This window comes from Gigantopelta aegis, chromosome 9 (assembly GCF_016097555.1).
Source record: "Gigantopelta aegis isolate Gae_Host chromosome 9, Gae_host_genome, whole genome shotgun sequence".
Lineage (NCBI taxonomy): Eukaryota > Metazoa > Mollusca > Gastropoda > Neomphalida > Peltospiridae > Gigantopelta > Gigantopelta aegis.
In genome coordinates this window covers 16,429,292-16,456,767 of record NC_054707.1, presented here as the reverse complement: position 1 = coordinate 16,456,767, position 27,476 = coordinate 16,429,292, and the positions used below count along the sequence as shown (strand labels likewise).

Below are 27,476 nucleotides of genomic sequence, written 5' to 3'. Positions count from 1 at the left end.
GTGTGAACTCCACATCAACATATATAGAAGTAGAATCTAGACTAGTTGAAGAAGGACGTCAGTCTAAACTGCGATAAGTTGTAAGATTGATTCCTATTGGTTGGTGGTTCAACCAATACTAGCCTGTGACACATGTATAAGCTGTCCTGTCTGTGGGACTTTTTATATTACTGGCAACAAAATCAAAGGAAAGGAAAGGAATATTTAATGACACAGTTCATTTTAAACTGTTTAGCTTTTCAACATATTGGGGGTGGGGGATGAGGAGGGAAGGGAGAGACAGAAGGCGACAAAAAGATAGGGTAAGGGATGTAGAGAGAGAAAGAGAGACATAAGGAGAGGGGAGAGAGATCAAGGCAGACAGAGATAAAGTGATGGAGACAGACAGACAGACAGAAAGAGATGGAGACAGACAGACAGAGATGGAGATAGACAGAAAGAGATGGAGACAGACAGACAGAAAGATATGGAGATAGACAGAAAGATATGGAGACTGACAGACAGAAAGATATGAAGACAGACAGCCAGAAAGATATGGAGACTGACAGACAGAACGATATGGAGACAGAAAGTTATGGAGACAGACAGACAGGCAGAAAGATATGGAGACAGACAGTCAGGCAGAGAGAAAGAGATGGAGACAGACAGACACAGACAGACAAACAGACTGCTCCAATGTTAAAAAAAAACCTTGACTTCACTGAGGATGATCAACCCTCCACTTGCTCTTACAGCAAGCACTCTTACCACTATATCCCAACCCAACACAATTATTAGAACGACCATAATGTCTGGTCTAGCAGAGTAATCCCATGTCCCCATCTTATAACAAAATCAATGGACATGGTTGGGAGGATAAAAAAAAATGTGTCCACCAAAGGCGTACAACAGCTTGCTCTGAATGCGCACATAAAACCCTCTGACCAGGGGCCTAAATCACTAAACTCTCGCAACTTTGCGATCTCGCAGTGCAGTGCTAAAAGACTTGCAAAGAGGATGCTCTGTTGTCTAGCAGAGCCTAAGAGACCTTTGTGAATTAGGCCCCAGTCTGTCCACCAAAGGCACATTCTTCCCCTTAGTTATGAACTGTTTTTAATTGTTATAAAAAAAAAAAAAAACAGTATATATCAGTTTGGGGAAGTGGGGGAGGGGTTGGGAGAGAATAAATTTTGTTTTATTTAGTGACAACATTAGAGCACACTTATTAATGAATCATTGGTTATTGGATGTCTAACATTTGTTGATTCTGACGCATAGTCTTCAGAGAAAACCCGCTACATACAGCATGGGATCTGTTGCCTGTATATGCACTTTCCCACAGACAAGACAGCACATACTACAGTCTTTTATATACCAGTCATGGTACACTGGCTGGAACAGGAAAAAATTTTAATGGGTCTGACAAGGATGTTCGATTGTATACGACCGAAACACCTCATGCGAACACTCTACCTGAGCTAAATCCTGCCCCATATCTAACATTTCATCGACTTGGAAGAATTTATGTATTATTTTATGTTTTTCGACAGTGTGTACATACCGGTAGATGGGTGTATCCTGCTCTGTAGTTCTTTTTTTAAATGTCTGCACTTAACTTTCCCTACTTGCATTCAGTCAGAGCAACCTCAGCCCTAAATAGACTGTGGTATCTAGCCATTACTGAATGTTGGCACTGCACACTCAACAGGAAGTTGCCCTCCAAAGCCATCTTTTATGCTGTCAGCAGTTTTATCCTATTCTATATTTTCTTGCTCCATTCAAAGTTTAGAATTATTCGTGCAATGGGGGCGGGAGTTTGATCAAGTCGGTTGAGTGCTCGCTTCAGGTGCTTGCGTCGCAGGATCGAACCACCTCAGTGGATCCATTCAGCTTCATTGGTCACTTGAGGTGCTTGCATCGCAGGATCGAACCACCTCAGTGGATCCATTCAGCTTCATTGGTCGCTTTAGATGCTTGCGTCGCAGGATCGAACCACCTCAGTGGATCCATTCAGCTTCATTGGGTTTTTTTTTTCCAGTGCACCACAACTGCTCAAAGGCCGTGGTATGTGCTTTCCTGTGTGTAGGAAGGTGCATATACAACTTCCCTTGCTGCTTTAAGAAAAATGTAGTGGGTTTCCTCTGATGTTCCTCTGATGACTACGTGTCAGAATAACGAAATGATTGACATCCAATAGCCGATGATTCATTAATCAATGTGTTCCAGTGGTGTTGTTAAACAAAACAAACTTTTAACTGTATTCGTACCTGTGTATGTACAATGTGTATGCTCTTAATACAGGCCAACCTAGTGATACACAATTTATGTTTATAGTGTAACCTGTCTGCATAGAAAACATTAAAAGTTTAGTTTGTTTAACAACACTATTAGGGCACATTGATTAATTGGATGTCAAATACTGTGACACGTGACATGTAAGTTTCATAGCAAACCCAATTACAGTTATCCGTTTCTGATACCTGACATGTACCGGTAAGTCTTATCCACTACATTTTCCCATTAGCAGCAAAGAATGTTTTATATGCACTTTCCCACAGATAGAACAATACATACTAGTTGTGGTGCAAGGGAGATCGATCCTTCGATCCAAGGACCTCAGTTGAGCACTCTAACAACAGGGCTACGTTTTGTAGATCTCACCCCATCTTCATAGAAGTGGGTTGCTAAAAATAACATTTGTTTCATGTTTTTTTACCATCTGTTCTTCCATTCATCCAGGTACCTGTCAAATCCATACATCCACCCAAACACCCATCCAAATACCCATCCAGTTAGCCAGCCAGCCAGCCAGCCAGCCAGCCAGCCATCAATCTAAAAGCCACCCACCCAACCATTCATCCATCTATCCATCAATCCATCCATCCATCCATCCATCCATCCATCCAACCATCCATCCAAACCCATCCATCCATCCATCCATCCATCCATCCAAACCCATCCATCCATCCATCCATCCATCCATCCATCCATCCAAATCCATCCATCCATCGAGTTTGATTTTCATGGCAAGATACCCATGTTTCACAAAATTATGGCCATTAGACTTTAGAGGTACCAAACATTTGTTGGCCAGGTAGGGAACATGTATTGTTTTAGCAGTATTCTCGGGATGCTTGTTAGTCAGGTCTGTAATACATTAATTAATCTGTTGAACTACCCAACTATATAATGATATTTCTGTTTTCAGGACAGCAACAACTACCCATTCCCGTTTCGCCCTGGGCTGGCCTACGGCACGGATTTGAGTCTGTACACGTCGCCGTCGATGCCGAACATTTCACTTGGTCGACCGCCCACTTCTGGCCACTCCTCTGTAAGTTAGACAGTGTGTAGAACTCTGTGTGTATGACAGTGTGTAGAACTCTGTAAGTAAGACAGTGTGTAGAACTCTGTATGTATGACAGTGTGTAGAATTCTGTAAGTAAGACAGTGTGTAGAACTCCTCTTTGTGTAGAACTTTTAAGTTAGACAGTGTGTAGAACTCTGTAAGTTAGACAGTGTGTAGAACTCTGTAAGTAAGACAGTGTGTAGAACTCTGTATGTATGACAGTGTGTAGAACTCTGTATGTATGACAGTGTGTAGAACTCTGTAAGTAAGACAGTGTGTAGAACTCTGTATGTATGACAGTGTGTAGAACTCTGTATGTATGGCTGTGTGTAGAACTCTGTATATATGACAGTGTGTAGAACTCTGTAAGACAGTGTGTAGAACTGTAAGTAAGATAGTGTGTAGAACTCTGTATATATGACAGTGTGTAGAACTGTAAGTAAGACAGTGTGTAGAACTGTGTATGTATGAAAGTGTGTAGAACTCTGTAAGTAAGACTGAGTAGAACTCTATATGTATGACAGTGTGTAGAACTGTAAGTAAGACAGTGTGTAGAACTCCTCTGTGTAGAACTTCTAAGTTAGACAGTGTGTAGAACTTTTAAGTTAGACAGTGTGTAGAACTCTGTAAGTTAGACAGTGTGTAGAACTCTGTAAGTTAGACAGTGTGTATAACTCTGTAAGTAAGACAGTGTGTAGAACTCTGTAAGTTAGACAGTGTATAGAACTCGGTAAGTAAGACAGTGTATAGAACTTTGTAATTTAGACAGTGTGTAGAACTGTAAGTAAGACAGTGTATAGAACTCTGTAAGTTAGTGTGTAGAACTCTGTAAGTTAGACAGTGTGTAGAACTCTGTTAGTAAGACAGTGTGTAGAACTGTAAGTTAGACAGTGTGTAGAAGTCTGTAAGTTAGACACTGTATAGAACTGTAAGTTAGACAGTGTATAGAACTCTGTAAGTTAGTGTATAGAACTCTGTAAGTTAGACAGTGTGTAGAACTCTGTAAGTTAGACAGTGTGTAGAACTCTGTAAGTTAGACAGTGTGTAGAACTCTTTAAGTTAGACACTGTACAGAACTCTGTAAGTTAGACAGTGTGTAGCTGTCCGTATGGTGCAGTCAGTCAACGAAGCTCGTTAACAAACTGCCTGCACCCAGTAGTAGTCATCTTCTCACTAACTGTTTGGCAAGGGTTCAAACACTTACATGTTACACACATGGTTGAAATAGTTGTTGTTTTTAAATTAACTTTGATAGATAGATTATTTGAAAAAGTTGTTCGGTGAAGGTTTTTTTACTTTAAATTACATTTTTGCAGAGGTTTAGAGTACATTACATAATGATTGAATTGTTTGGTTTTTCCAAATGTTTAATTTTTTATTTTTAAAGTATTTGCTAAAGTAAATAGCGAATACTATATGAGTGGCCTTTAGATACCATTTATCTTACAACGAGTTGTTTCAAAACGTATCTAACAAGCGAAAGCAATCACTCTTAGCTGTCAGTTTTTCTGTGATCCGATACTTCTTTCCCTCAGTATAGAAAACAAGACTCAAATGCATTCATGTTGTGTTTTATCTCACCAACTTTAGTGAGTGTGAGTGTTATTATAATGTTATTTACTAACAAAGTTTTTTGTTCTTTTTTTTGTTCCTTTTCTGCAGCAAGCATCAACATCCAGCAGTGTATCCTCTGAAGATGAGCTTCGTGTGAACGCCGTGCGCCTAGGTTTACCTCTCGGTCCCATGTTGCCAAATACTCTACCAGGTTATTTCAGTGCATTGCCGTGTAAGTCTTTGATACCAGGTCATTATTTATTTATCTCTCGGTCCCATGTTGCCAAATACTCTACCAGGTTATTATAGTGCATTGCCGTGTAAGTCTTTGATACCAGGTCGTTATTTATTTATTTCTCGGTCCCATGTTGCCAAATACTCTACCTGGTTATTTCAGTGCATTACAATTTAAGTCCTTGATGCCAGTTACTCACACAAAATTTAAAAAACAAATTCAGTGTTGAGTGGTACATATATTCATTCACGTGCAGATTTTAAGAAACACAATCAATGTTGAGTTACATATATCCATATATTCACATGGGGTTTTAAAAAACACAATCAATGTTGAGTGGTACATATATCCATATATTCGCATCCATGTATTTGCATGGGGGTTTAAAAATAAAATCAATGTTGAGTGGTACATATATCCATATATTCACATGGGGTTTTAAAAAACCCAAAAATCAGTGTTGAGTGGTACATATATCCATATACTCACATGTTTTTTTTTATATAAATGAAATGTTTGTTGTTGTTTTCAGTTATAGAAGGCGAGTTCCCACCTGGCTCAAGTCAGGCGTTCCTAGCCGCGGCCGCTGCTCAAGGCAAGCTGGGCAGTCCCGTGATGAGTCCATACACCATTCCACCATCAGGATCCGGTCTCACAGAGCCACCCCACCCTGCACATCGTCTCCACAGGTCAGTCCTTGGGCTTCCCCACCCCACCCGGCACATCGTCTCCACAGGTCAGTCCTTGGTCTTCCCCACCCCACCCCGCACATCGTCTCCACAGGTCAGTCCTTGGGCTTCCCCACCCAACCCGGCACATCATCTCCACAGGTCAGTCCTTGGGCTTCCCCACCCCACCCCGCACATCGTCTCCACAGGTCAATCCCTGGACTTCCCCACCCCACCCTGCACATCGTCTCCACAGGTCAGTCCCTGGGCTTCACCACCCCACCCGGCACATCGTCTCCACAGGTCAGTCCTTGGGCTTCCCCACCCCAACCTGCACATCGTCTCCACAGGTCAGTCCCTGGGCTTCCCCACCCCACTCTGCACATCGTCTCCACAGGTCAGTCGCAGGGCTTCCCCACCCTACCCGGCACATCGTCTCCACAGGTCAGTCGCTGGGCTTCCCCACCCCACCCGGCACATCGTCTCCACAGGTCAGTCCCTGGGCTTCCCCACCCCACCCGGCACATCGTCTCCACAGGTCAGTCCCTGGGCTTCCCCACCCCACCCGGCACATCGTCTCCACAGGTCAGTCCCTGGGCTTCCCCACCCCACCCGGCACATCGTCTCCACAGGTCAGTCCCTGGGCTTCCCCACCCCACCCCGCACATCGTCTCCACAGGTCAGTCCTTGGGCTTCCCCACCCCCCCCCCCACCCCACCCCGCACATCGTCTCCACAGGTCAGTCGCTGGGCTTCCCCACCCCACCCGGCACATCGTCTCCACAGGTCAGTCGCTGGGCTTCTCCAACCCACCCTGCACATCGTCTCCACAGGTCAGTCCCTGGGCTCCCGTGTTCACGTTTTCCTGTTCCAACCAAAGCTCTTATTGATTGATTGAAAACATATTTTATTGCATATAAAATGTTTTTGGTTTTTTTAAAGGATTTGATTTGATTTGGTGAAATGTACGATATACATATATAAAGTAAAGTTTTATTTAACGACGCCACTAGAGCACATTGATTTTTAATCTTATCATCGGCTATTGGACGTCAAACATATGGTCATTCTGACACTGTTTTTAGAGGAAACCCGCTGTCGCCACATAGGCTACTCTTCTTTACGACAGGCAGCAAGGGATCTTTTATTTGCGCTTCCCACAGGCAGGATAGCACAAACCATGGCCTTTGTTGAACCAGTTATGGATCACTGGTCGGTGCAAGTGGTTTACACCTACCCATTGAGCCTTGCGGAGCACTCACTCAGGGTTTGGAGTCGGTATTTGGATTAAAAATCCCATGCCTCGACTGGGATCCGAACCCAGTACCTACCAGCCTGTAGACCGATGGCCTGCCACGACGCCACCGAGGCCGGTGATATACATATATAAAGAAAATATTTAAAAAATATTTACTGGTTCTTATTAAAGTTGTTGAGTATACGAGAGAGAAGTGAGGCTTTCGTGTTATTGCTGGGGTCTGACGTAGCCCTGTGGGAAAGCGCTCACTTGATGCGTGGTAGGTCTAGGATCTATCCCTGTCGGTGGGCCCATTGGGCTATTTCTCGTTCCAGCCAGTGCACCACAACTGACATATCAAAGTTTGTGATATGTGCTATCCTGTCTGTGGGATGATGCCATTGAGCCGCACACAGTCGGCACCCCTCCCTCTTGGTCACCCGGTGTTCCAGCGTTTGATGTCATTCTGTCATTACAGTGTTTACGTTTCGTTACAGACACCATCGCCCATTGAGCCGCACACAGTCGGCGCCCCTCCCTCTTGGTCACCCGGTGTTCCAGCAGCAGCAGCAGCTCCTACAGCAGCAGCAGCAACAGCAGCACGAGCAGTACATGAAGGATCAGAAGATCTACCTGAAGCAGCATATACGACAGACCGTGCTCCAGCGCAGTAGCAGCAAGAGTCACATGGAGAATGTCGACGAGGAGGCCGAAGTCAAACTGGCACAGGTCTGTTTCATAGATGCTTTATTTTTATTACTTAAGCATTTAATGTAAACCATTTATGTGTGTGTGGGGTGTGTGTATTTCTCTGTTTGTCTCTCTGTCTCTGTCTCTGTCTCTGTCTCTATATGTCTGTCTCTGTCTGTCTGTCTCTCTCTCTCTCTCTCTCTCTCTCTCTCTCTCTCTCTCTCTCTCTCTCTCTCTCTCTCTCTCTCTCTCTCTCTCTCTCTCTCTCTCTCTCTCTCTCACGAACACGGGATTTGAACCTCCTGTATAGACTCATTCTCTGATTAGTTCAGTAAATAATATTTTCAGTGATGATAGCATTAGCTTCCTTGCAGTTGCCTTGGGTTTATGTTCTCTTTTCCAGAAGATGAAGAAAGTCAGGATGAGATTGAAAGAATCGTGAAGTCAGGCTGAGATTGTCTTGTTTCATGAGTTGTTTGTTATTTCCAGGAGATGAAAGAGTCGCGAAGTCAGGCTGAGATCGTCTTGTTTCACCTGTTTTGTATTTTTACTTCCAGGAGATGAAAGAGTCGCGAAGTCAGGCTGAGATCGGCGAGAGTACGATGGAGGAGACGACCAGCGAGCCAGAGAAGCAACAGACGGCGGTGGCGCACGACCACGAGCAGTACCTGAGTATGCGCGAGGTGTCGAAGCCGCGGCACCGGGGGCCGTCCCACCATCGCACGCTGTCCCGCACCCAGTCGAGTCCACTCGTCACGTTCTCCGTGCCGCCCCAGAAGCAGCAGGAGCCCGGCCCCGTGTCCTACACCTTCACCACGGGCCTGGCGTACGACCCCACCATGCTCAAACACGAGTGTACATGCGGAAACAGCTCCAGCCATCTGGAGCACTCGGGACGGATACAGAGCATCTGGACGCGCCTCCAGGAATGCAGTCTCATTGCACGGTGTGAGGTGAGTGACGGTGAAATGCTTTGGTTATAGAATGTTTTTGCATGGTGAGGTCAGTGACAGTCTAGGTCTTTGGGAATAGAACGTTTTTGCACAGTGTGAGGTCAGAGACAGTCTAGGTCTTTGGGAATAGAACGTTTTTGCATGGTGTAAGGTCAGTGGCGGTCACGGTCTTTGATTATAAAACATCTTTGCACAGTGTGAGGTCTTTAGGCGAAGTCAGAGGCTGAATCCGGGGTGGGCGTGCCTGAACCCTAGTGGATAGGGGCACGTAAAATGAGTTGCCCGTTGCCCGTTTAGGTACAGAACGTTTTTGCACGGTGTGAGGTCTGTGATGGCCTAGGTCTCTGGTTATAGAACCATTAAAAAGTTCAGTCGCAAAGACATTAGTTGAAGTTAATGCTTTTCAAAGCGGAATTCCCTATTCAGCCTGAGCAGGATAATGCTGATATCCTTGTTCAATATTGTTATCTTTATTATCTTCTTTTTTATCTTATTTATTTATCTTTATTTTTCTTTATTATCTTTGTTGATGTTTTTTATTTATCTTTATCGTGTAATTTATGAAAATTGAAGAAAACCACTATTATAGTGTTTATTCATCTACATTGCACGATTACCTAAGTCAGTTGAACGGATTTAACAACCATGTGTACATGTATGTGATGTCACAAGTCGTATCTTAATTGCTAGTAACAGGATAATAAAGCGAGAAAGTGGAGATACATCATCAGTTTTGTATTTAATGTTTACATTTCTGATAATGTGAAGCATATTTCAATTTTTTTCCACTTCAAATGTATTTGATTGTTTTGAGTAAATATAGCAAGCACTATTAAAAAAAAATCTAAATCTGTTTTTGCAGACGGTACGTTCAAGAAAAGCCACAATGGAAGAATTACAAAGCTGTCATACAGAACTTCATACATTAATATACGGACCAAATCTAAGTCGACAAAAATTATTAGGTAAGTAAATACAGACAAGCCTGAGGCAAATTGTTGAAACAAAAGTTTTCTTGATTCTTATTATGGCTGTTATATTGTTTTTTATTTTCTACTACTTTCTTTTTCTTGTACTTCTTCCTCTCCTCCCCTCCCAGTGTTTCTGCCAAAATGTTTTAGGCTAGGAAGTGAATTTCTGTATCATTCATTTCAATATTAACTACTGCATAGGTTGTAGTTAATAATTCAGCTAGCGGTACAGAAATTCACAGCTAGTCATTTAGTCAAAGTAATGTAAACTTCTGTATGCACACAGTGATATATACACAAACACATGCATATTAATGCGCCCCTTTTTCTTGGTCTCATCAAGACGTAAGTATTTCTGTTGAGCACCAAAAAATATCGTATATTTTCTTTTCTGTAAACGAAGGAGGTTGCACACAATCTGCCAAACAATAATAGAAATAGAAAACTTTAGTAATGTCAAAGAATAAAAGAACACGTCGATGACTACTCCATGATTTAGTAGTAACAAAGGACCTTCGTTGCAAGCGACTGGAGCGTAAACATGCTGGAAGTAATTTAGTGGATGTTCGGGCTGCTTAGTGCACATGCAAATCAAGGGCAGATAAGTATGTTTCTAATAGAGGCAATAGCCAATGATTGATAAATCAGTGTGCTCTAGTGGTGTCGTTAAAACAAAACAAAATTAGGATTCTTCTGAATTCTTGTACAGACTTCTTACTGGAATTACTATTGAATTTATGTTATTGTTTTGCATATAATTTTCAGACTCTCCTCCGACCCGATTCTGTCTCTTACCATGTGGAGGTGTGGGTATTGACTCGGACACTGTGTGGAACGAGTTGCACACGTCATCGGCCGCTAGAATGGTAAATTTATATAATCCTATAACTTAACCATAACCCCCAGGTCATAAACCCATTTGGTATTTACCATTGTAAACTGATGGCAAATGTGTTCTGTATTTTGATGGGTTAATTACATTCTTTTTCCGGGATCAAATGAAAATGACACCCGGAAAGCTAATGATGTCATTAGAAAGTGACGTCATTAATAATTGGAACAGGCCAAGTTGACAGTTCACGGGTCTACAGTTAGATTGTAGCCAGGTAATTTTTTCAGTAAATACCAAATATACAGTTACATGTAGTTCCATTGAAAAACGATTCAGTTTACAATGGACATAACCATAGATTTCCGGGTGTTATATTGTCTATTTGATGTCCGCAAATGTTTCATTTTTGATCTCAGGCTAACGCCTTCGATCAAAAATGGCATTTACGGAATCAAATAAACAATAACACCCGCAAATCTAAAAACTCCATATGGTTATATCCTAATTATTACCCATATTGTTAACAATATCTTGGTACATATCAAAATGATACATCCCACTAGAACTAAAAGTGGAACATAACATTTCGATGTCACACGATGGCGTCATCGATTGGCCCACAACAACCTTATAGGAATGTTAACCAAACGAGTTGAGTTATATGAATTAAGAATTGATTATGTGTAATAAATAGGATATTAAACTCGTTACCATTTCGTATCATGTTTATGTCACTTGTGAAATAATTTTCATTGTCACTCGCTAAAGCTAATGACAACTTAAAATTATTTTGCTCAGGACATAAATATGATCCGAAATGGAAGCTTGTTTAATATCCTATAATTATTAACCTGGTTAATTAATTTTTTTGCTGCACTTGGGTCATTTGTTTACAAGCCAACCAAGACCTGGATACCTGTACATAAAGTTTTGATCAGATTTAGTTGAAGTGCATGACGTCAAACTGCATTTGTGCCAGTCCTAATGACATCATATTACCAATAGAAGCAACTTCAGAATTGTGAATGACTAAATATTGAATTAAAATACTGATTTAGAAGTGTTATAAGATAAATAGAATTCACTACTGTTAACATAGACTTGGTTAATATTTTCCATATTAAAAAATACTTTTACTATATATACATTCCACATAAAAATCCAAAGAACATTTTGTTTTCAAAAATTTAATTAGCGACATTTATAGTCAGTTTAAAATTGATTGCCAATTACTGTTTAATGTTTTAGAATTGTGTAGCAATCTTTGAAACTTGCATAGCAAATCATGACACGATACTGAACAAAATATTGCTTGGACTGCCATTGTGTTGTTAGTTTAATTTTCATGATCACCTGAGGCTTAGCAGTAAAAACTAGCCGGCAGTTATGTTCTGCGTAAGAATTGTAGAAGGAGGAAGTAATGACACGTTAATGTGTTATGGTTTTAACAGTTGTAAGCTTGGGGATTCCGGTTTCATTCCATTGATCCTGATAGTTTTCTGTTCATAATCCCCACCAACGCACACCATTGTCCACCCCCATACACGTTACACGTTACCGTTAAGTGATGAAGCATTAATGGATTACCACCTTGATGACAGAGACTGTAGATTTTACAGATGTGATTTACTTTCTTTCTTCTTTCTTTTAAGTTATTTCTTTCTTATATCCAATTAAGGTTCAAGCACACTGTCCTGGGCACACACCTCAGCTATCTGGGTTATCTGTCCAGGATAGTGGGTTAGTTGTTAGTGAGAGAGAAAAGGGTGTAGTGGTCTTACACCTACCCATTGAGTCGTTAAAATACGCTCTGGGTGGGAGCTGGTACCGGGCTGCGAACCCTGTACCTACCAGCTTTATGTCCAATGGCCTAGCCACAATGCCACCGAGGCCAGTTGTTTTTCTCCTTTCTTTCATACCTTTAATTTCACATATTTGAGACTGCCCAATACTGTTACATTTAACAATTTTATATTTTACAACTTTAACTGTTAATATTTGAAAAACATGAGACTACCCAACAAATATGCAGTGTCATTTTAACCGTTTCATATTTTATGACATTAACTGTTAACATTTAGAAGAAATGGATTCAGTAAGTCTTTATTAACTACATATGAAATGATCTTTTTAACTATCAGGACATTAGAAATATTGCACATCAAGAAAATTTTTTTATTTTAGTCAGTTAAACAAAAATTGTCATGCCTTTTATTCTCAGGGAAGATGGAGATAAAAATGTAGGATATATTTTTAGTAGTTTTGTTAGAATGTGTTGCTGTTACGTTACATAAAATGCAACCTGTGAAATTATTTGTTACGTATTTATATATTTTTATACGCCTGTCTATGATGGGTCGTATTATGGTATGGCATTGCCCGTCCATCCATCTATCTGTTAACTTTTTCTTGTTTTGTATTATTTTCCAGGCTGCTGGTTGTGTTACAGAATTGGCTTGTAGTGTAGCCCTTGGGGATCTCAAGGTAGGACTTCTTGTTAGTTTTAAAGTCTGTTCTGTTTAACGACACCACTAGAGCACATTGATTAATTAATCATCAGCTATTGGATATCAAAGATTTGGTAATTCTGACACACAGACTTCAATAGTATCTGCTACATTTTTCCATTAGTAGCAAAGAAAATGTTTATGCACCTTTTCACAGACAGGGCAGAACATACAATGTCCTTTGATATACATGTACCAGTCATTAGAAACAGGTTGGGATGGGAAAAAAGTGGCTGTGTAAAAGAGCGTGAAAATCCTTGTTTGCTATTTGTTAACAGGTTTCATCTTTTTCAGTTTGCAGGTTTCACAATTCTACATGTTTAACACAAATAATCACTAATTTAAAAAAAAGAAAGAAAAAAAGGCCCGAGCTTTTATTAAACAAATATTCCTTTCCTTAAAAAAAATTTATCTCTTTTTCAAGGCCTCTATTTTTCATACCACATAGCTGTTGTTTATTTTTGATTAATTAAGCACTGGAAGTTCTATTTCTTATCTGGGAGGTCTCGTGCACTTGGAATAAGGTTAATTTGTTTATCATTGATAGAAGATGAACACCAAACCAATCCCGTCTATTTCTGTGTCTGTTTAAACTGATTACAGTGGATAGAGAGTTATTTTTGTCGAAAATATATGAGAAAGGAATCAGAATGGATTATTTTGGCATGCAGACTTAAGTGGCTGGCTAATTCGTCGGATCAGATTGTCATCGTGTATGTACTTTTCAGCTGCTGTCTTCAGCTCCAGGCTATTTAATATAAGTTTAGAATATACCAATTACCAGGTTTCTCAAAATAGGTTTAAAAAGTTTTGGAGTGTCTTTTTATATATATATATATATATATACTCTTCAAAAAAAAGTAGGGGAACCTGAAATATTAATGTTAATATCAACTATTAGACCGAACATACGTTTTGACCACGGACAGCCTAGTAAAGAATGTTCAGGTCTGTTTATCAACACACCGAAACACATTCCATAGTTTGCACGTGCATCACGCAGTTGTCCCATACACGTGCATTGGGTGTCAATCTCGATTTTTACAATTTCCAGGAAGGTTGATTAATCACTGTGGAACATTGTTTCTGTCAATCTTTTTCATCCTGTTAATCATACAGTTGTTATTATTTTGTTTTTAGTAAAAAAAATTGTTTGAATTTGCGATTTACTGATATAAAAAAAATGCCAACTTTCAAATTTCACTTCTGACCCCAGTCGCCCTTCAAGATCTTTGGTGGTGATAAAACCTACTGTAATACTGAACTACCAGTTGTAATGTTTGCAGGGCGCAATACTGCGAGTGAAACACTCGCCTATGCGAGTGAAATTCTTTTATGGCAATTTAAATTTGCAAAACACTAGCCTTTTGGCGAGTAGATTATTTTTTCAGAATGAAGCTGTCACTGGAACATTTATTTCACTAATCAGTCAGACGACACATATACTAATGATCAAAACAGTAAACATACACTTCCGCATTTTGCGCTGTTTGCGGATATCACACTCGGAGCTCTCCGGCCGACTTGACGATCGAGGTGTTCGGAAAGCCTCGTGACACATCGGGGTTTTCCGATTGTAAATGAGTTTTCACAAAGCATTGGACCAATTGCTTCGCAGCCAATTTGTTTGCACCTAAAGTTAAGCTAAATGTTACATGGCGGGAATATGCTAAATAAATTTTTTAAAAACGTTCGAGAAAGTTGTTGGTAACGATAGCATATCGTAAACAAAAATAAATAAATAAATAAAATACGTCCTAGTTTCGGTAACTGTAGCCGTCGGTATACTTGTCGGAATCGCGTAACCCAATTAAAAAAACGGTTATCAAAGGAAAGTAAAACAAAATAGGATGAGGTTGGTGTTTAAAGTTCTTTAATTATGTTATTATAATTATCCATACTAATACATGTACTTCTTATGTTGCCTGGCGAGTAACAATCTCTAGTTGGCTAGTATTTTTTTTTCATTCACTAGCCAGTTGGCGAGTAAATATAAAGTGCTGCTTTGCGCCCTGGTTTGCCTAATTAATTCACTATTATCATGTAACCATTCCCCACAGCTAATATACCTTACAGTTTTGGCAATTGTAAATTTTATTAGAGTCCCCCTACTTTTTTTGAAGAGTATATATATATATATTTTTTTTTTATTGCAAATGATGAAACTAATTCTGGTGTAAAAATGTGATGTTATTTTAAATGCTGTGGCAAGATTTTCCAGACAATTTAATAAACTGTAACAGTGCATTGTTAATGGTGTAAAGAGGTACAAGTAGATGTATTTTAAAGTGAAAAAAAACGTTGTTAGTAGAACTCTACTCATTAGCAGCAGTCGTTATCTTTTGATGAAAATTAAATATCTTGGAAGTACCCATTTCATGGGTGGGTGGGGTGGGGTGGAGTGTGTAGGGTTTTATAAAACAAATTTATCCTGCAGGGGTGGGAATTCTTCTTGGATCGGCTGTTTTCTTCTCATGGAACATTGCGTTTCCTCGCATTTTAATCGTCCTTTTCTCCAAAATGTGTCAGATGGCACAGATTTTAACCTAGAATTTCAAGAATTTCCGGGACCCCTCTAAATTTCCTTTTTTTTTTTACAGTTCACCAATTCCCACCCCTGATCCTGACTTTGCTGCATTTGTTATGATAATTTCAAGTATTGGTAACAAATCCTTTTAGCGACTGAAAATATACATTAAATTCAGTCTATTCATGAGAATATCGGTGTCTACACAAGATGTATTTAATATGTTAGTGTATTTGTTAAAAGTGCTCTAATAGTTGAGAACTTTATGACGTAGCAGCACACTCAGAACTGGGGTACATTGTGTGTGTAACACCTTGCATATTGTTTGGTGGGGTGGGGGGGGGTTTCTTTTCAACTGTATATATGTATTATGTCTTCATTTTAGAGTTATTTTTTATTTTTTTTATTTTTTAATATTTCAGAATGGAATGGCTGTTGTGAGACCCCCAGGTCACCACGCAGAGTCCAATCAAGCTATGTAAGTCTGTCTGGCTGTCTGTCAATCTGTTTGTCTATCTGTCAATCAGTCTTGTCTGTCTGTCTGTCTGTGTCTGTCTGTCTGTGTCTGTGTCTGTCTCTCAATATGTCTGTCTGTCTGTCAATATGTCTGTCTGTCTGTCAATGTGTCTGTCTGTCTGTGTCTGTGGTTGTCTCTCTGTCTGTGTCTGTCTGTCTGTCTGTCCTATGCTCTTTTTGTCCTTATTTTATTCTCCCTCTGCATCGTTCATTCTGATTTTTCTTAATGTTTAGCTGAATGTTCACACTGCTGTAATTTTGTATAAAATATTTAACTACTTAACTTCCTTTTTTTGTATACAGCATGTTTTATTAAAAAATATAATTGCCCCTTTAAAGAAAACAATAACAATAATAAAAGGACCATTAATAATTATGAACTTATTTACAGTTGTACAGTTTACAATTTCCAGTGCATAGGCAATTAAACAAACAAAACATATTGATAAAATATTCCTTACAAGGTCCCAAAAAAAATGTATATGTGCTGGAGAGAGGGGGTGTTATACATGTGGAAATGCTGATAATTATGATGTGGGTTTTTTTCCTGTTTTCATTTCCTGACATTTCTTATTTCATTTATTTCAGGGGTTTCTGTTTTTTCAATTCTATTGCAATAGCTGCCAAACAGTTACGAGAGAAGTTAAAAATCAATAAAGTGCTGATTGTGGACTGGGTAAGACACTTTCATTACGTCGTGTTCCAAATACTTCCTTGTAGAACCTGTATGAAACTAGATCACATATCCGTATAGGTGACCTTTCATGTTTTTTTTATGGCTGTTCACTATTTGTAATTTTAACTGACCTTGAAAAATCATTGTTTGTAATAAAATCATCTGCTATACAGGCGCAGATGCAGGATTTCTGAAAGGGGGGTGGGGGGTGTCTCCAAATGTGATGACTGATCTCTCCTTTTACACAGAACAGTTAATAAAGGTTATGGTCGGTTTTCAAAAAAAGGTGGGGGGGTCTGGACCCCTGGATTCCCCCCCCCCCCCAGGGGTTGGGATGTAGCCACAACTGGTATATCGCAGGTTATGGTATGTACCACCCTGTGTGTGAGATGCTATGTATAAAAGATTCCTTGCTGCTATTTTAAAAGAGTAGTGCATAGAGTGATGACAGCAGGTTTTTTTTATCTTATTCTATCTTATACTGTGTTTGATGCCATATAATAGTAAATGAAATTAAATTGAGTGTGTCGTCAATTAAAATATATCGTCCTCCTACTTTCCTTTCTTCCTTTCTTGTGGATGACCTCTTAAAAATTGCAAGATCAAAAAAGACATGGGTTACTTGAATGCATTTTCAAGTTTTTAATTCTCCTAGGCCTATTGTGGACATTGATATAAATAGTAGGCATCAGTTTTACTTAATGTTAATTACTTGATATCGTTTTTTGTTGAATTTCAGGATGTTCACCATGGTAATGGAACGCAGCAGATGTTTTTCAGTGATCAACATGTTTTGTACATATCAATTCATCGTCATGACAATGGCAATTTCTTCCCGGGTACGGGGGCCCCCGACGAATGTGGTGCAGAGGAGGGGGTTGGATTTAACGTGAACATTGCATTTGGAGGCTGCCTTAACCCGCCTATGGGAGACACCGAGTATCTAACAGCATTTAGGTTCGTACATGTGCTTTCTACATTATTTAAAGCTGTAGGGTTTCTTCTTGTTGCTGGAAGGCGAGACGTAGCCCAGTGGTAATGTGCTCGTTTGATGCGAGGTCGATTTGGTATCGATCCCTGTCAGTGGGCCCATTGGGCTATTTCTCGCTCCAGCCAGTGCACGACGACTGGTACATCTAAAGGTGCCGTGGACCACCCACGCGGGTAAGTGCAAGGAAGCACCAACATTCTGATCGTAATCAGTAGCGGGCGGGGGCAGTTTTGGTGCTATTGAAATTTGAATATCCCGTAAGATTAAGTCACTAACGAAAGTAGTGCGAGATTTTTTCAATCAATTTTGATGCATTTTTGAACTATTCATCGAAAGAAAGAAAAAAGGAAGCTACATGTTAATTTGAACTTAGTTTGCCGAGAGTAGCTCTGCGAGGTTTAGAGTTACCCTGTGTTTTATAGCAACTTCACACGTGATATAGCAATAATAATTGAAAATTAGGTGGTGCGTATTCAGTGAAGTTCAGTATGCGATATCCCTGCTTTTGATCTTTTTGTTACCAACATTACTTCATGTGTTGTATGTATGTACGTTTGTCTTGTAGGACCATTGTGATGCCGATAGCACGTGAGTTTAGCCCAGACGTTATTCTCATTTCCGCTGGTTTCGATGCAGCAAAAGGTCATCCTGCCCCTCTGGGAGGTTATGAGGTTACTGCAGCAGGTAAGTCCATATCCTCATTTTAGTTACCTACTTCTGTAAGATACTGGTAGTAATTGTGAAGTTTGAAGCTGTATCATTACAGCAACTGAGCGATGTGATTTGTTTTTGTGCAAACCATTTATTTCAGTCACTGTATCTTAATGTAGCCCAGTGGTAAAGTGCTTGCTAGATGCGTGGTCGGTTTGGGATCGATCCCTGTCAGTGGGCCCATTGGGCTATTCCTTTTTCTATCCAGTGCACCACGACTGGTATATCAAAGACTATGGTATGTGCTATCTTGTCGGGGATGGTGCATATAAAAGATCCCTTGCTACTAATGGAAAAATGTAGCGGGTTTCCTTTCTAAGACTATATGTTAAAAAATGTTAATAAATCAATGTGCTCTAGTTTACTGTATCTTAACATATGCCATGACAGATCAGTTTAGTCAAGCACTTGACACATGTCAATAGGCATTGTTTCCTCTTTTTTTATGTGTCTTGAGCGACAGTAATGTATTAATCTATTAATAAGAAAATCATTCACTTATTTGTGAAAATTAATCCCCCAGACCATAGGATTTCAAACTTCATGGAAATTTTTTTTTCGGTTCCGTGCCTTGTGATCATGGGAACCCATCGGAAACTGTTTATATTATTTTTGTTGAATAGTCGTACTCAATATAATAATCATGGGAAACGAAATTTCGGTTCCGTGAGTTAACCGACACACGGTATCGGAAATGATCGTTTCGGTGTAATTTGAAGGCCTGATCCCCTGAACCTTTTGCCTTTCAATTCATGCAGTTATCACGCTGTGTTTTATATGGGTTTTTTTTTTTTTGTTCAGGTTTTGCTCACATGACGCGTGAGCTGATGTCTCTAGCCAATGGGAAGGTTATTCTTGTACTAGAAGGAGGCTACGACATCCCGGCTATCTCGGAAGCATCTGCTTCATGTGTGAAAGCTCTTCTTGGAGATGAGGTACAAAAAAAAAAAAAAAATTCAGTACAGTTAAGGTGAAAATCAGATTTTTAGTATATGCATTGAAACTTGGTTTATGTATGTTCATTTCAACACATATTTTAAAAAAACAAATGTTTTTAATTTAATGAATGATTTTTAAATGTTTTATTTCATTATTCACTTGATAGTTTGATAGTTTATTGTTGGCTAGGCAATTCAGGGGGAAAAAAAATTCTCAAAATATTGATTAGCGATATTTCTAGTCAATTGAGAATAATTAGCAACTACCTTTAATGTTTTAAAATTGTGTAGCGATCTCTGAAACTTGCGTAGCGAATATGTCATAATCAGTACTTTATATAATACTATTACACAACAAATGTGATTAAATTAGCAAAGGTTAACATTGTTTTTCACTTGAATATCATTAATATTTATTGTCTTGTTTTAAGTAATATTATTACATATAAATAAACACACATTTCAGCTGGCCCCAATTGAAGAAAAGGAAATGTGTCGGCCATCTTGTAAGCCTGCTCTCGAGACTTTGGAACAAACGATACAGATACAGGGTAAGCAATACATACTTCCAGCACATACATGTGCATTCAGGCGTCGCTGTGAAAAACATTAACCTTTAGACTACTGGATTAATTTTTGACAGAAACCACGTCGAGTGGGTACAAGTTTATAATTTTTAATCACATATATTCACTTAAATAATTTATAAAGACATAAAATAAAGTTCATATTTGAATCGGTAAGTATTATTTTTGTGGATTTTTATAATGTTTATGATATTTTAGATCAGATAATGTTGACTAAAATTAGGCAACATTTTTTGAAAAAGTTGTGTTTACTTACCGGCATTTGTGGCCAGCTGTCCAGTATTTATGTCTATTATTCCTGATAACAGTGGTTTTCTGACCAGATTTTTTTTTAGAAAGCGAACTACAATTCATATCCCAATATTTGGTGATTTTCTGTTTCCTACCTATTATTAAAGTTTTTCCAGTGCAAAATGATGGGAAATGTGAATTGGGGAATGCACTGTACAATATGTCGACTGGTGTGACGTTGGGTGAGATATCTCGCCTGCAGTAGTCAGAAGGTTAAGATATTATCATATTGGTGGTCATATAAACCATATGTTAAGGGGAGCTAAAATTACTCTCCTTGAACTAGTCTCAGGGGAGTGATGGGGAGTCAGAGTAATAGCTCCCTATAAATGGTGAGGTTTGTGTACTGTACCGGCCTTCGATGATGTTGTGGTTAAGCCATCGGACATAAGGCTGGTAGGTACAGAGTTCGCAGCCTGTTGCTACGTCTGGACCAATGGGATGATGTTATGATGTAATGAACGTAACGGAAATGTTATTATTTTTCAGGTGAGCACTGGCCAAGTATAAAGCGCTACGTGGGTACGCTTCACCACTCACTGATGGAGGCTCAGAAACGGGAGATGGAGGAAGCCGACACGGTGACCGCCCTCGCCTCATTGTCCATGGTCCCCGCCAAACGCAGGTGAGTTCAACATTTTAAAAACACTTGGTTAACCTTTAAACTGCTGGTTTATAATTTTTACCAACATATATTCACTTAATTGTTTTATAAATACATAAAATAAAGTTCGTATATAAATCGGTAAGTATTATTTTCGTGGGTTTTTGTAATTTTTATGATATTGTAGATCCAATTAATGGTGATTAAAATTAGGCAAAAAATCGTGTTTACCTACGGGCATTTGTTGGCAGCTGTCCAGTATTATGTCCATTATTTTCTGACCAGATTAAAAAAAAAACTAAGTATGATTCAGATTGCAATATTTGGTAATTTTCGTTGTTGGTAAAACGATCAAATTTATGATCAAATTAGGTGTCACAATCACCTATCGATCCCTGAAAATGACCACAACATGCCGCCATTGTTGTCAAGCGAAAATACTTGCCAAAACTCAAAATTCCAAGCTATTTTCCACTAAAAAACAAAAACAAACAAAAGCTAGCATGCTGTAAACTAAACTGTTTCCTGTTAAGAAAAAAAAATTCCGCTGAGTGTCATGTGCAAAACGGCGGGAAATATGAATTAGGGAATGTACTTTATGCAGTGTATAGTATGTCGACTGGCGTGATGTCGGGCGAGATATCTTGCCTGTAGTAGTCAGAAGGTTAATAACTGAGGTGTCTCACAGACAATACTATGTGCATAGACATTATAGACATTTATCTTACAACAAGCTGCTTCAAAATGTGTCGGTGGTAAAACGCTCGCTTGATGCACGGTAGGTTTGGGATCGATCCCTGTCAGTGGGCCCATTGGGCTATTTCTCGTTCCAGCCAGTGCACCACTACTGGTATATCAAGCCAACTTGAACTTTTCAAGATGTGTCTAATAAACAAAAGAGTGGGATACATCTTTTAACGAGTTTAAGATAAACAGTTTCTGATGGTCACTAATGCTATATTCTATTTCTTCATATCATTAAAACAACCAGGTTTTAAAGAAATTTAATGCTCTTTTCGAACTATTTTTGTATTTATGGTGCTTGCAGTTAACTTATAAGTCACATGAAAGTACTTTGGCTGTTTTGTGTTTTAACGGTAAAAGGTAATATTTAATTGCTAGTGTTTGTTGGTCTTTGTGTAAAAATACTGTTCTTCTTCTTGGTGTATAATGAAGGTGTACTTGTTGACTGTATATATTTTCCTCATTGTCGCATAGACTTCACCTCTTTTTACTCTTTCGTTCGCTCATGTTCCGCTTTTGGTAAATGGATTTGTCAGAATTATCAAATATTTTATATCCAATAGCCATTGATTAATAAATCGGTGTGCTTTAATAGAGTCATTAAACAAAACACACTTAAACTGTTAACATGAATTTCACAGGGTAAGAACCAGCCAATTATTGGGTGCTTGCAAGATGTAAACAAGAGAAAGAAGAGAAGTGTTGTACAGAACTTGTCCCCGATATCCAATATGTTTGACACCCAATAGCCAAAATATTTGTTCGCGCCGGACGGTCTTTAAACATTAATTCATTCCGATATGCAGTGTTGCCCTATGTAAACGACTTGCCTTCCATTGCACCAAACTGTTTAAATTCTTATTTACATCAGACATAACATTTTTTTCTTCTTCTGGTCTTCCAGTGAATCTGTCGAGCAGGAGACCGAGCCAATGGACGAAGGGACGTAATCCAGATGCTCACTCCACGAGGAGAACGTAATCCAGATGCTCACTCCACGAGGAGAACGAACAGTTTAGCAAGCACCGTCAGTGTGTTGGTCCGAGTGTTGGTTGGAGGAACACCATCTGTTGGTGGAAAACACACCACCTACCAACACAACAACAAAGCTTCTCTACCCCACACCCACCCCCACCCCCACCCCCACCCCACCCATAATAGCACACACACCCCAAGACTGTCGGTGACCGAGGGATCAGTCTATTTTTGTATAACCTAGAGGACTTGTGCAGATGCACACTACGAGACCCCACTACCCTCCTCACCTCCCCTCCCCTTCACACCCAACCCCACCTGGTGTGGGCTGCCTGCCCGTCTCTGTAGATGAGCCGCATGGATGTTGTGTTGTGATCATCGTGTACCCCCCCCCCCCCCCCCTGTTCTGCATCATTAAACCCTGATGGAGTGCTGTTTGTGCCATCCCTTCTTCATGTAGCGTCAAAGCAGAGGAAAACATGTTTGTGAAAAAAAAACAAATGAAAAAAAAACACTTAACAGTTACGCGCTGTCTAAATGCTTTGCCTAGCCAGCCGTCATTGTCAGGAGATGCCTGGGATCCGATGTTGATAATAATTAATATTATTGTAGTCTTTATCTCGTAAAAAACAACAACAACAACAACATTTGTCTGCATTTAATATTGATACATCTTGTATTGATGTGCTATCGGCCCAGAGTGTTTTAACGGCAGGCTTGTTGCATGGAGTCACAGAAATTGTGAGATATGTAATAATAATAATAATATATTGGGAATCCCAATACTAAGTGTCAGTGTTGTACAGTATCATGTAGTTGATTTTTGTGTTTTTGTTAAAAAGTGAACATTGACAGTGTCTTCTTTATTATTACAATGTATGGTATCTTATTTGAATTTTAACAAATGGAAACCGCTATTTTGACAAAATGATTTTTAAAAAAAAGAAAACGTTTTGTAATACAGTATAAATACTATTGTTTTGTTGAAGTTTGACCACGAGTTGTCTAGAGTTACCTCCCCTTTGAATCGTTTTGCCAGTACAATTTAGAGATTACGAGGGATGTTCTGTACTGGAGGAACTTGCGACGGGGCATGTCTCAAAAACAAAACAAAAAACACACGTTACACAAATATAGTTAAATATATTTGTTGATTTTTTTTTTGATTTTTTTTTATTGCTGACAGATTTTATGTATATAGACATGAGAAAAGTAAAATATATACTGGGACCGAAAAAAAACTGTGCTGTGTTTTTAACTGAGATGTGCAGATTGTAGTGAATGCCTCCCTCCGGCAGAGAGGTCATCACAAGAGTCGGACATATTGATTTATAATATATATATATATATATATATATATATATATATTGATTTATAATATATGATTTATATATTATATATATATATATATATATATATATATATTGATTTTATAATATATATATATATATATATATATATATATATATATATATATATATATATATAAATATATAAATATATTAATTAAAAATTGTCTAGTCATATTCAGCTGCCCTGTGTTGAAATGGAAAGTATGAGTAGCTTTGTATGTTTTTTAAAATTTTGTTGTCTTTGTTTTGTCATCAACACAGCGTTGTCATGGACGATGCCTGTGAAATATGTCCCACCTGATGGACATTTTGTCCTCGAATATCTCTCATTATCCCACCAGATTCACCGTGCAGCAAGTCCTTTATGAACAGTAAGACAGAAACACAGTGTCACCTCAGCATTTCTAAGTTGAAGCAAAATAAAATAAAAATATTTTTATTGCAGATCATTATTGAGCTGTTTTATTTGGTACATGAACAGCATGTAGCCCAGCGGTAAAACAAATATATTAACACTGCATGTTTGGTTGCTTAGATCACGTCAAAGGCCATGACATGTGCTGTCCTGTCTGTGGGAAAGTGCATGTAAAAGATCCCTGGCTATTAATGGGGAAAATGTAGCAGGTTTTTTCTTTAAGACTATAAGTCGAAATTACAAAATAATTGACATCCATTAGATGATAATGGTGATGATGATGATGATGATGATTAATAAATCAATATGCTTTTGTAGTGTCTTTAAAAAAAAAAAAAAAATTGCTGTTGTTGATTGTTCACTATTTACATAACCTATTCAATTATCTTGAATTTACTTTGACGTTACCTTTTACCGACAGCATTTCCAAGTTAAAGCAAAATCAAATCTAACTATTTTATTGCAAATCATTATTGATCTGTTTGTTTGATAAAGCGACTTCAAAAACATGTATTAGTTTCGCTATGTAACCTACTGGCAATTTGTATGAATTTAATGGTGACGCCATTGCTTACGATGCTTTTAAGATATCAGTAGCGTTAAAGGAACATACCCTAGTTTTTAAACACTAAGACATAGGTTTGACTATTAGAGCCATTTTTGGTGATTTTAATATCACAAAAAGTATTTCTCATATTTTTCAAAATGCATGTGTGTCTGAGAAGTAACAGTTATGGAATCGACTTATAGTCTTATTTTTAGAGGGTATTCCACCATTTCAAAGTCAAAGACTCATGTTTCACTCAGTTGTAACTTTATCCAAATGTCTTGCAGGTTTGTAGATTAATTAAACTTAGTGTGCATTTTCATGGGCTGAAACTAGGGCCCTGCGCCTTTAAAATAGCTTCAAAAATATGGGCCCAAATGTCTAGTTCCAGTGTAATATCCCATCATAAAGGACTTGCTTTCCATTTCACCAAATGTTTTATTCTCATCTACTTCAAACGTAGAACTTGGTCACACCATTCATAATAATTTTCATGTCATCATTTATCATTGGTTTTTGGTGAAAGTAATGCTTCATATTGTTAGTACTTCTATTTCAGTGTTTTTGTTTTCAAGTACTCCTAGCACCACTCTTGATATGACCCCAACCATTTTAATTCACTGTTTTTGTTTCACCACTCTTGATACGACCCCAGTAATTTTAATTCACTGTTTTTGTTTCACCACTCTGATACGACCCCAGTAATTTTAATTCACTGTTTTTGTTTCACCACTCTTTGATACGACCCCTGCCATTTTAATTCACTGTTTTTGTTTCACCACCCTGCCATTAGCTTGTTATGTTATGTAATGAGTGTTAGCAGAGTTCATACAGGTACTTAAGTTAATCGTTGTTGAGGTCCTTAAGTTATCTCATGTTGATCAGTGACTTCAATTAATCAACACTTGTCGAAGTTTAAGCTGGTTTTATCGAAATTGTTAAAATATTGAAAGAATTTACTTAAAATTGCACTTTCAACATCATTCACCCACATTTCTGCAGTAGTTTCCTTTCTTTTTTTCTTTCTTTTCAACTTTTTTTTTTCTTCTTTTTTTTGTGGAAGTAACATGTATTTTGAATTACTACAAGCACATTGGACTTTTTCAAAAATGCTAAAAAATTTAAGTAATGCAGTTAAAAAAACAACACCAATAAAACATTTAAGCTGGGTTAATTCCATCTTCTTGTTAAGTATGGTCACAACAGGTCCCCAGAGACTGTGTATGTCTTTAAACATTTCACCAGGTCAGACATATAAGAAAACATTTTTGACTACCCAAATTCTACACAAAAAATTGTCATGCTGATTAAATTTAACAGGACCTTTCATATGTTTTAAGCATAATAGTATCTGGTACACTAATTTTAGTTCAAATTAAATTACAGGAATTTACTGGCCAAGTGAAACAACATTTTATGACAACAATCGTTGTCACATATCTCACCAGTGGCAGGTGTGGTGTTATTTAATGCAACGTTCAAAGTTAGATGCACTTCAGACTTTGACCTGGTGAGATGCTATTTGGTAAAGTGCTACCTATATCAAACTGCAGTCATGCAGAGTTGATGCAGATAATAAAACTTCCACATGAGGCTTGTGTGCGGTTCAAGCTGGTTCTTGAAATTCAAACCATATTAAGAGGGAAAATGATAAATTCTCTAGAATGCATCTTGAAGTATCTTCAGCTTGAAGACTTGGGATGACGGATTGTTTCAACTTGATCGATTGGAAATCGGGGGAAATAACATGACGGGTAGTTGTGTTTTAAAACGTTAAATGACTTTGCTGGATCTGTATGGACTCGTACTACACATTTATGGCCAGATTTACAAAGCCTTTTTGTTTTTTTCTCTGTCTTACATGTGTATAACTACATGTATTTTCAATGCTTAAACATATGCGATTAAGAAAAAAAAACAGGCTTTGAAAATTCAGCCTATAATAGATACCACTAATAGTTCACTTCAAGGGCTTCATTTCACGAAGTGATCTTAGCAGTAAGATCATCATAGTGCATAAAGTAGCTATGCACTTAAGGTGATCTTAGGGCTAAGATCACTTTGTGGAACGGGGCCCAGTAATATTATATGGCAGGGTTACTTTTTTTTTTTCTTCTTTTTTTTTTTTTTAGGCATAGAATATATGAAGACAACTGCAACCACTTTTGATATGAAAACCCAAATCTGTTTATTTGAGTACGTGTTTTCACTGGTGCATATTCATTTTAGTGTATATTGATCCATGTGTTATGCTGTTCAACACATTTTCACTGTGCCTTTACCAGGTTTGGATGTTTCCATTATTTTCCATGACAGTTGTAGAAAATTTCAAGTCTCTTTGTCTCCAGTGTAACAAACAGTAATTTATGACACAATTGTTTATTGTATTATTTCAGGAGTTATTATTTTTGTTTATGTTTTATTTTTTTTATTTTTTTTTTAATGTTTTTTTTTTGGGGGGGGGGGGGAGGGGAGGGGAGGGGGGTTTGATTTTTAAAACTTTGGTACACATGTTACAGAAATCATTTGCACATATCCATGGTTTTGTTTGTGGGTGGGGGTGTTTTTTGGGGAGGGAGGGCAGTCGTGTCCATTTTCTACTGAATGCTTTAAATATTTCATACAAAT

General features: G+C 38.4%; 1 protein-coding gene across 5 annotated transcripts in view; it reads left to right on the top strand.

The window, feature by feature from the left end:
• Nucleotides 1–23,386, top strand: part of LOC121382255 (histone deacetylase 4-like) — a 202,953-nt gene extending 179,567 nt beyond the window's left edge. For all 5 annotated transcript variants that reach the window (XM_041511791.1, XM_041511790.1, XM_041511788.1 and 2 more), the window contains 17 exons: nucleotides 3,188–3,313; nucleotides 4,991–5,114; nucleotides 5,650–5,806; nucleotides 7,519–7,750; nucleotides 8,269–8,664; nucleotides 9,527–9,629; nucleotides 10,401–10,501; nucleotides 12,898–12,951; nucleotides 15,924–15,979; nucleotides 16,606–16,693; nucleotides 17,433–17,650; nucleotides 18,250–18,368; nucleotides 19,197–19,330; nucleotides 19,800–19,884; nucleotides 20,701–20,836; nucleotides 22,464–22,514; nucleotides 22,546–23,386. In XM_041511791.1, the coding sequence (XP_041367725.1) occupies nucleotides 3,188–3,313; nucleotides 4,991–5,114; nucleotides 5,650–5,806; nucleotides 7,519–7,750; nucleotides 8,269–8,664; nucleotides 9,527–9,629; nucleotides 10,401–10,501; nucleotides 12,898–12,951; nucleotides 15,924–15,979; nucleotides 16,606–16,693; nucleotides 17,433–17,650; nucleotides 18,250–18,368; nucleotides 19,197–19,330; nucleotides 19,800–19,884; nucleotides 20,701–20,836; nucleotides 22,464–22,509 (2,175 nt within the window). In that variant the 3' untranslated portion in view covers nucleotides 22,510–22,514; nucleotides 22,546–23,386. The remainder of the gene's footprint in view (nucleotides 1–3,187; nucleotides 3,314–4,990; nucleotides 5,115–5,649; nucleotides 5,807–7,518; nucleotides 7,751–8,268; nucleotides 8,665–9,526; nucleotides 9,630–10,400; nucleotides 10,502–12,897; nucleotides 12,952–15,923; nucleotides 15,980–16,605; nucleotides 16,694–17,432; nucleotides 17,651–18,249; nucleotides 18,369–19,196; nucleotides 19,331–19,799; nucleotides 19,885–20,700; nucleotides 20,837–22,463; nucleotides 22,515–22,545) is intronic.
• Nucleotides 23,387–27,476: the final 4,090 nt, after the last annotated feature.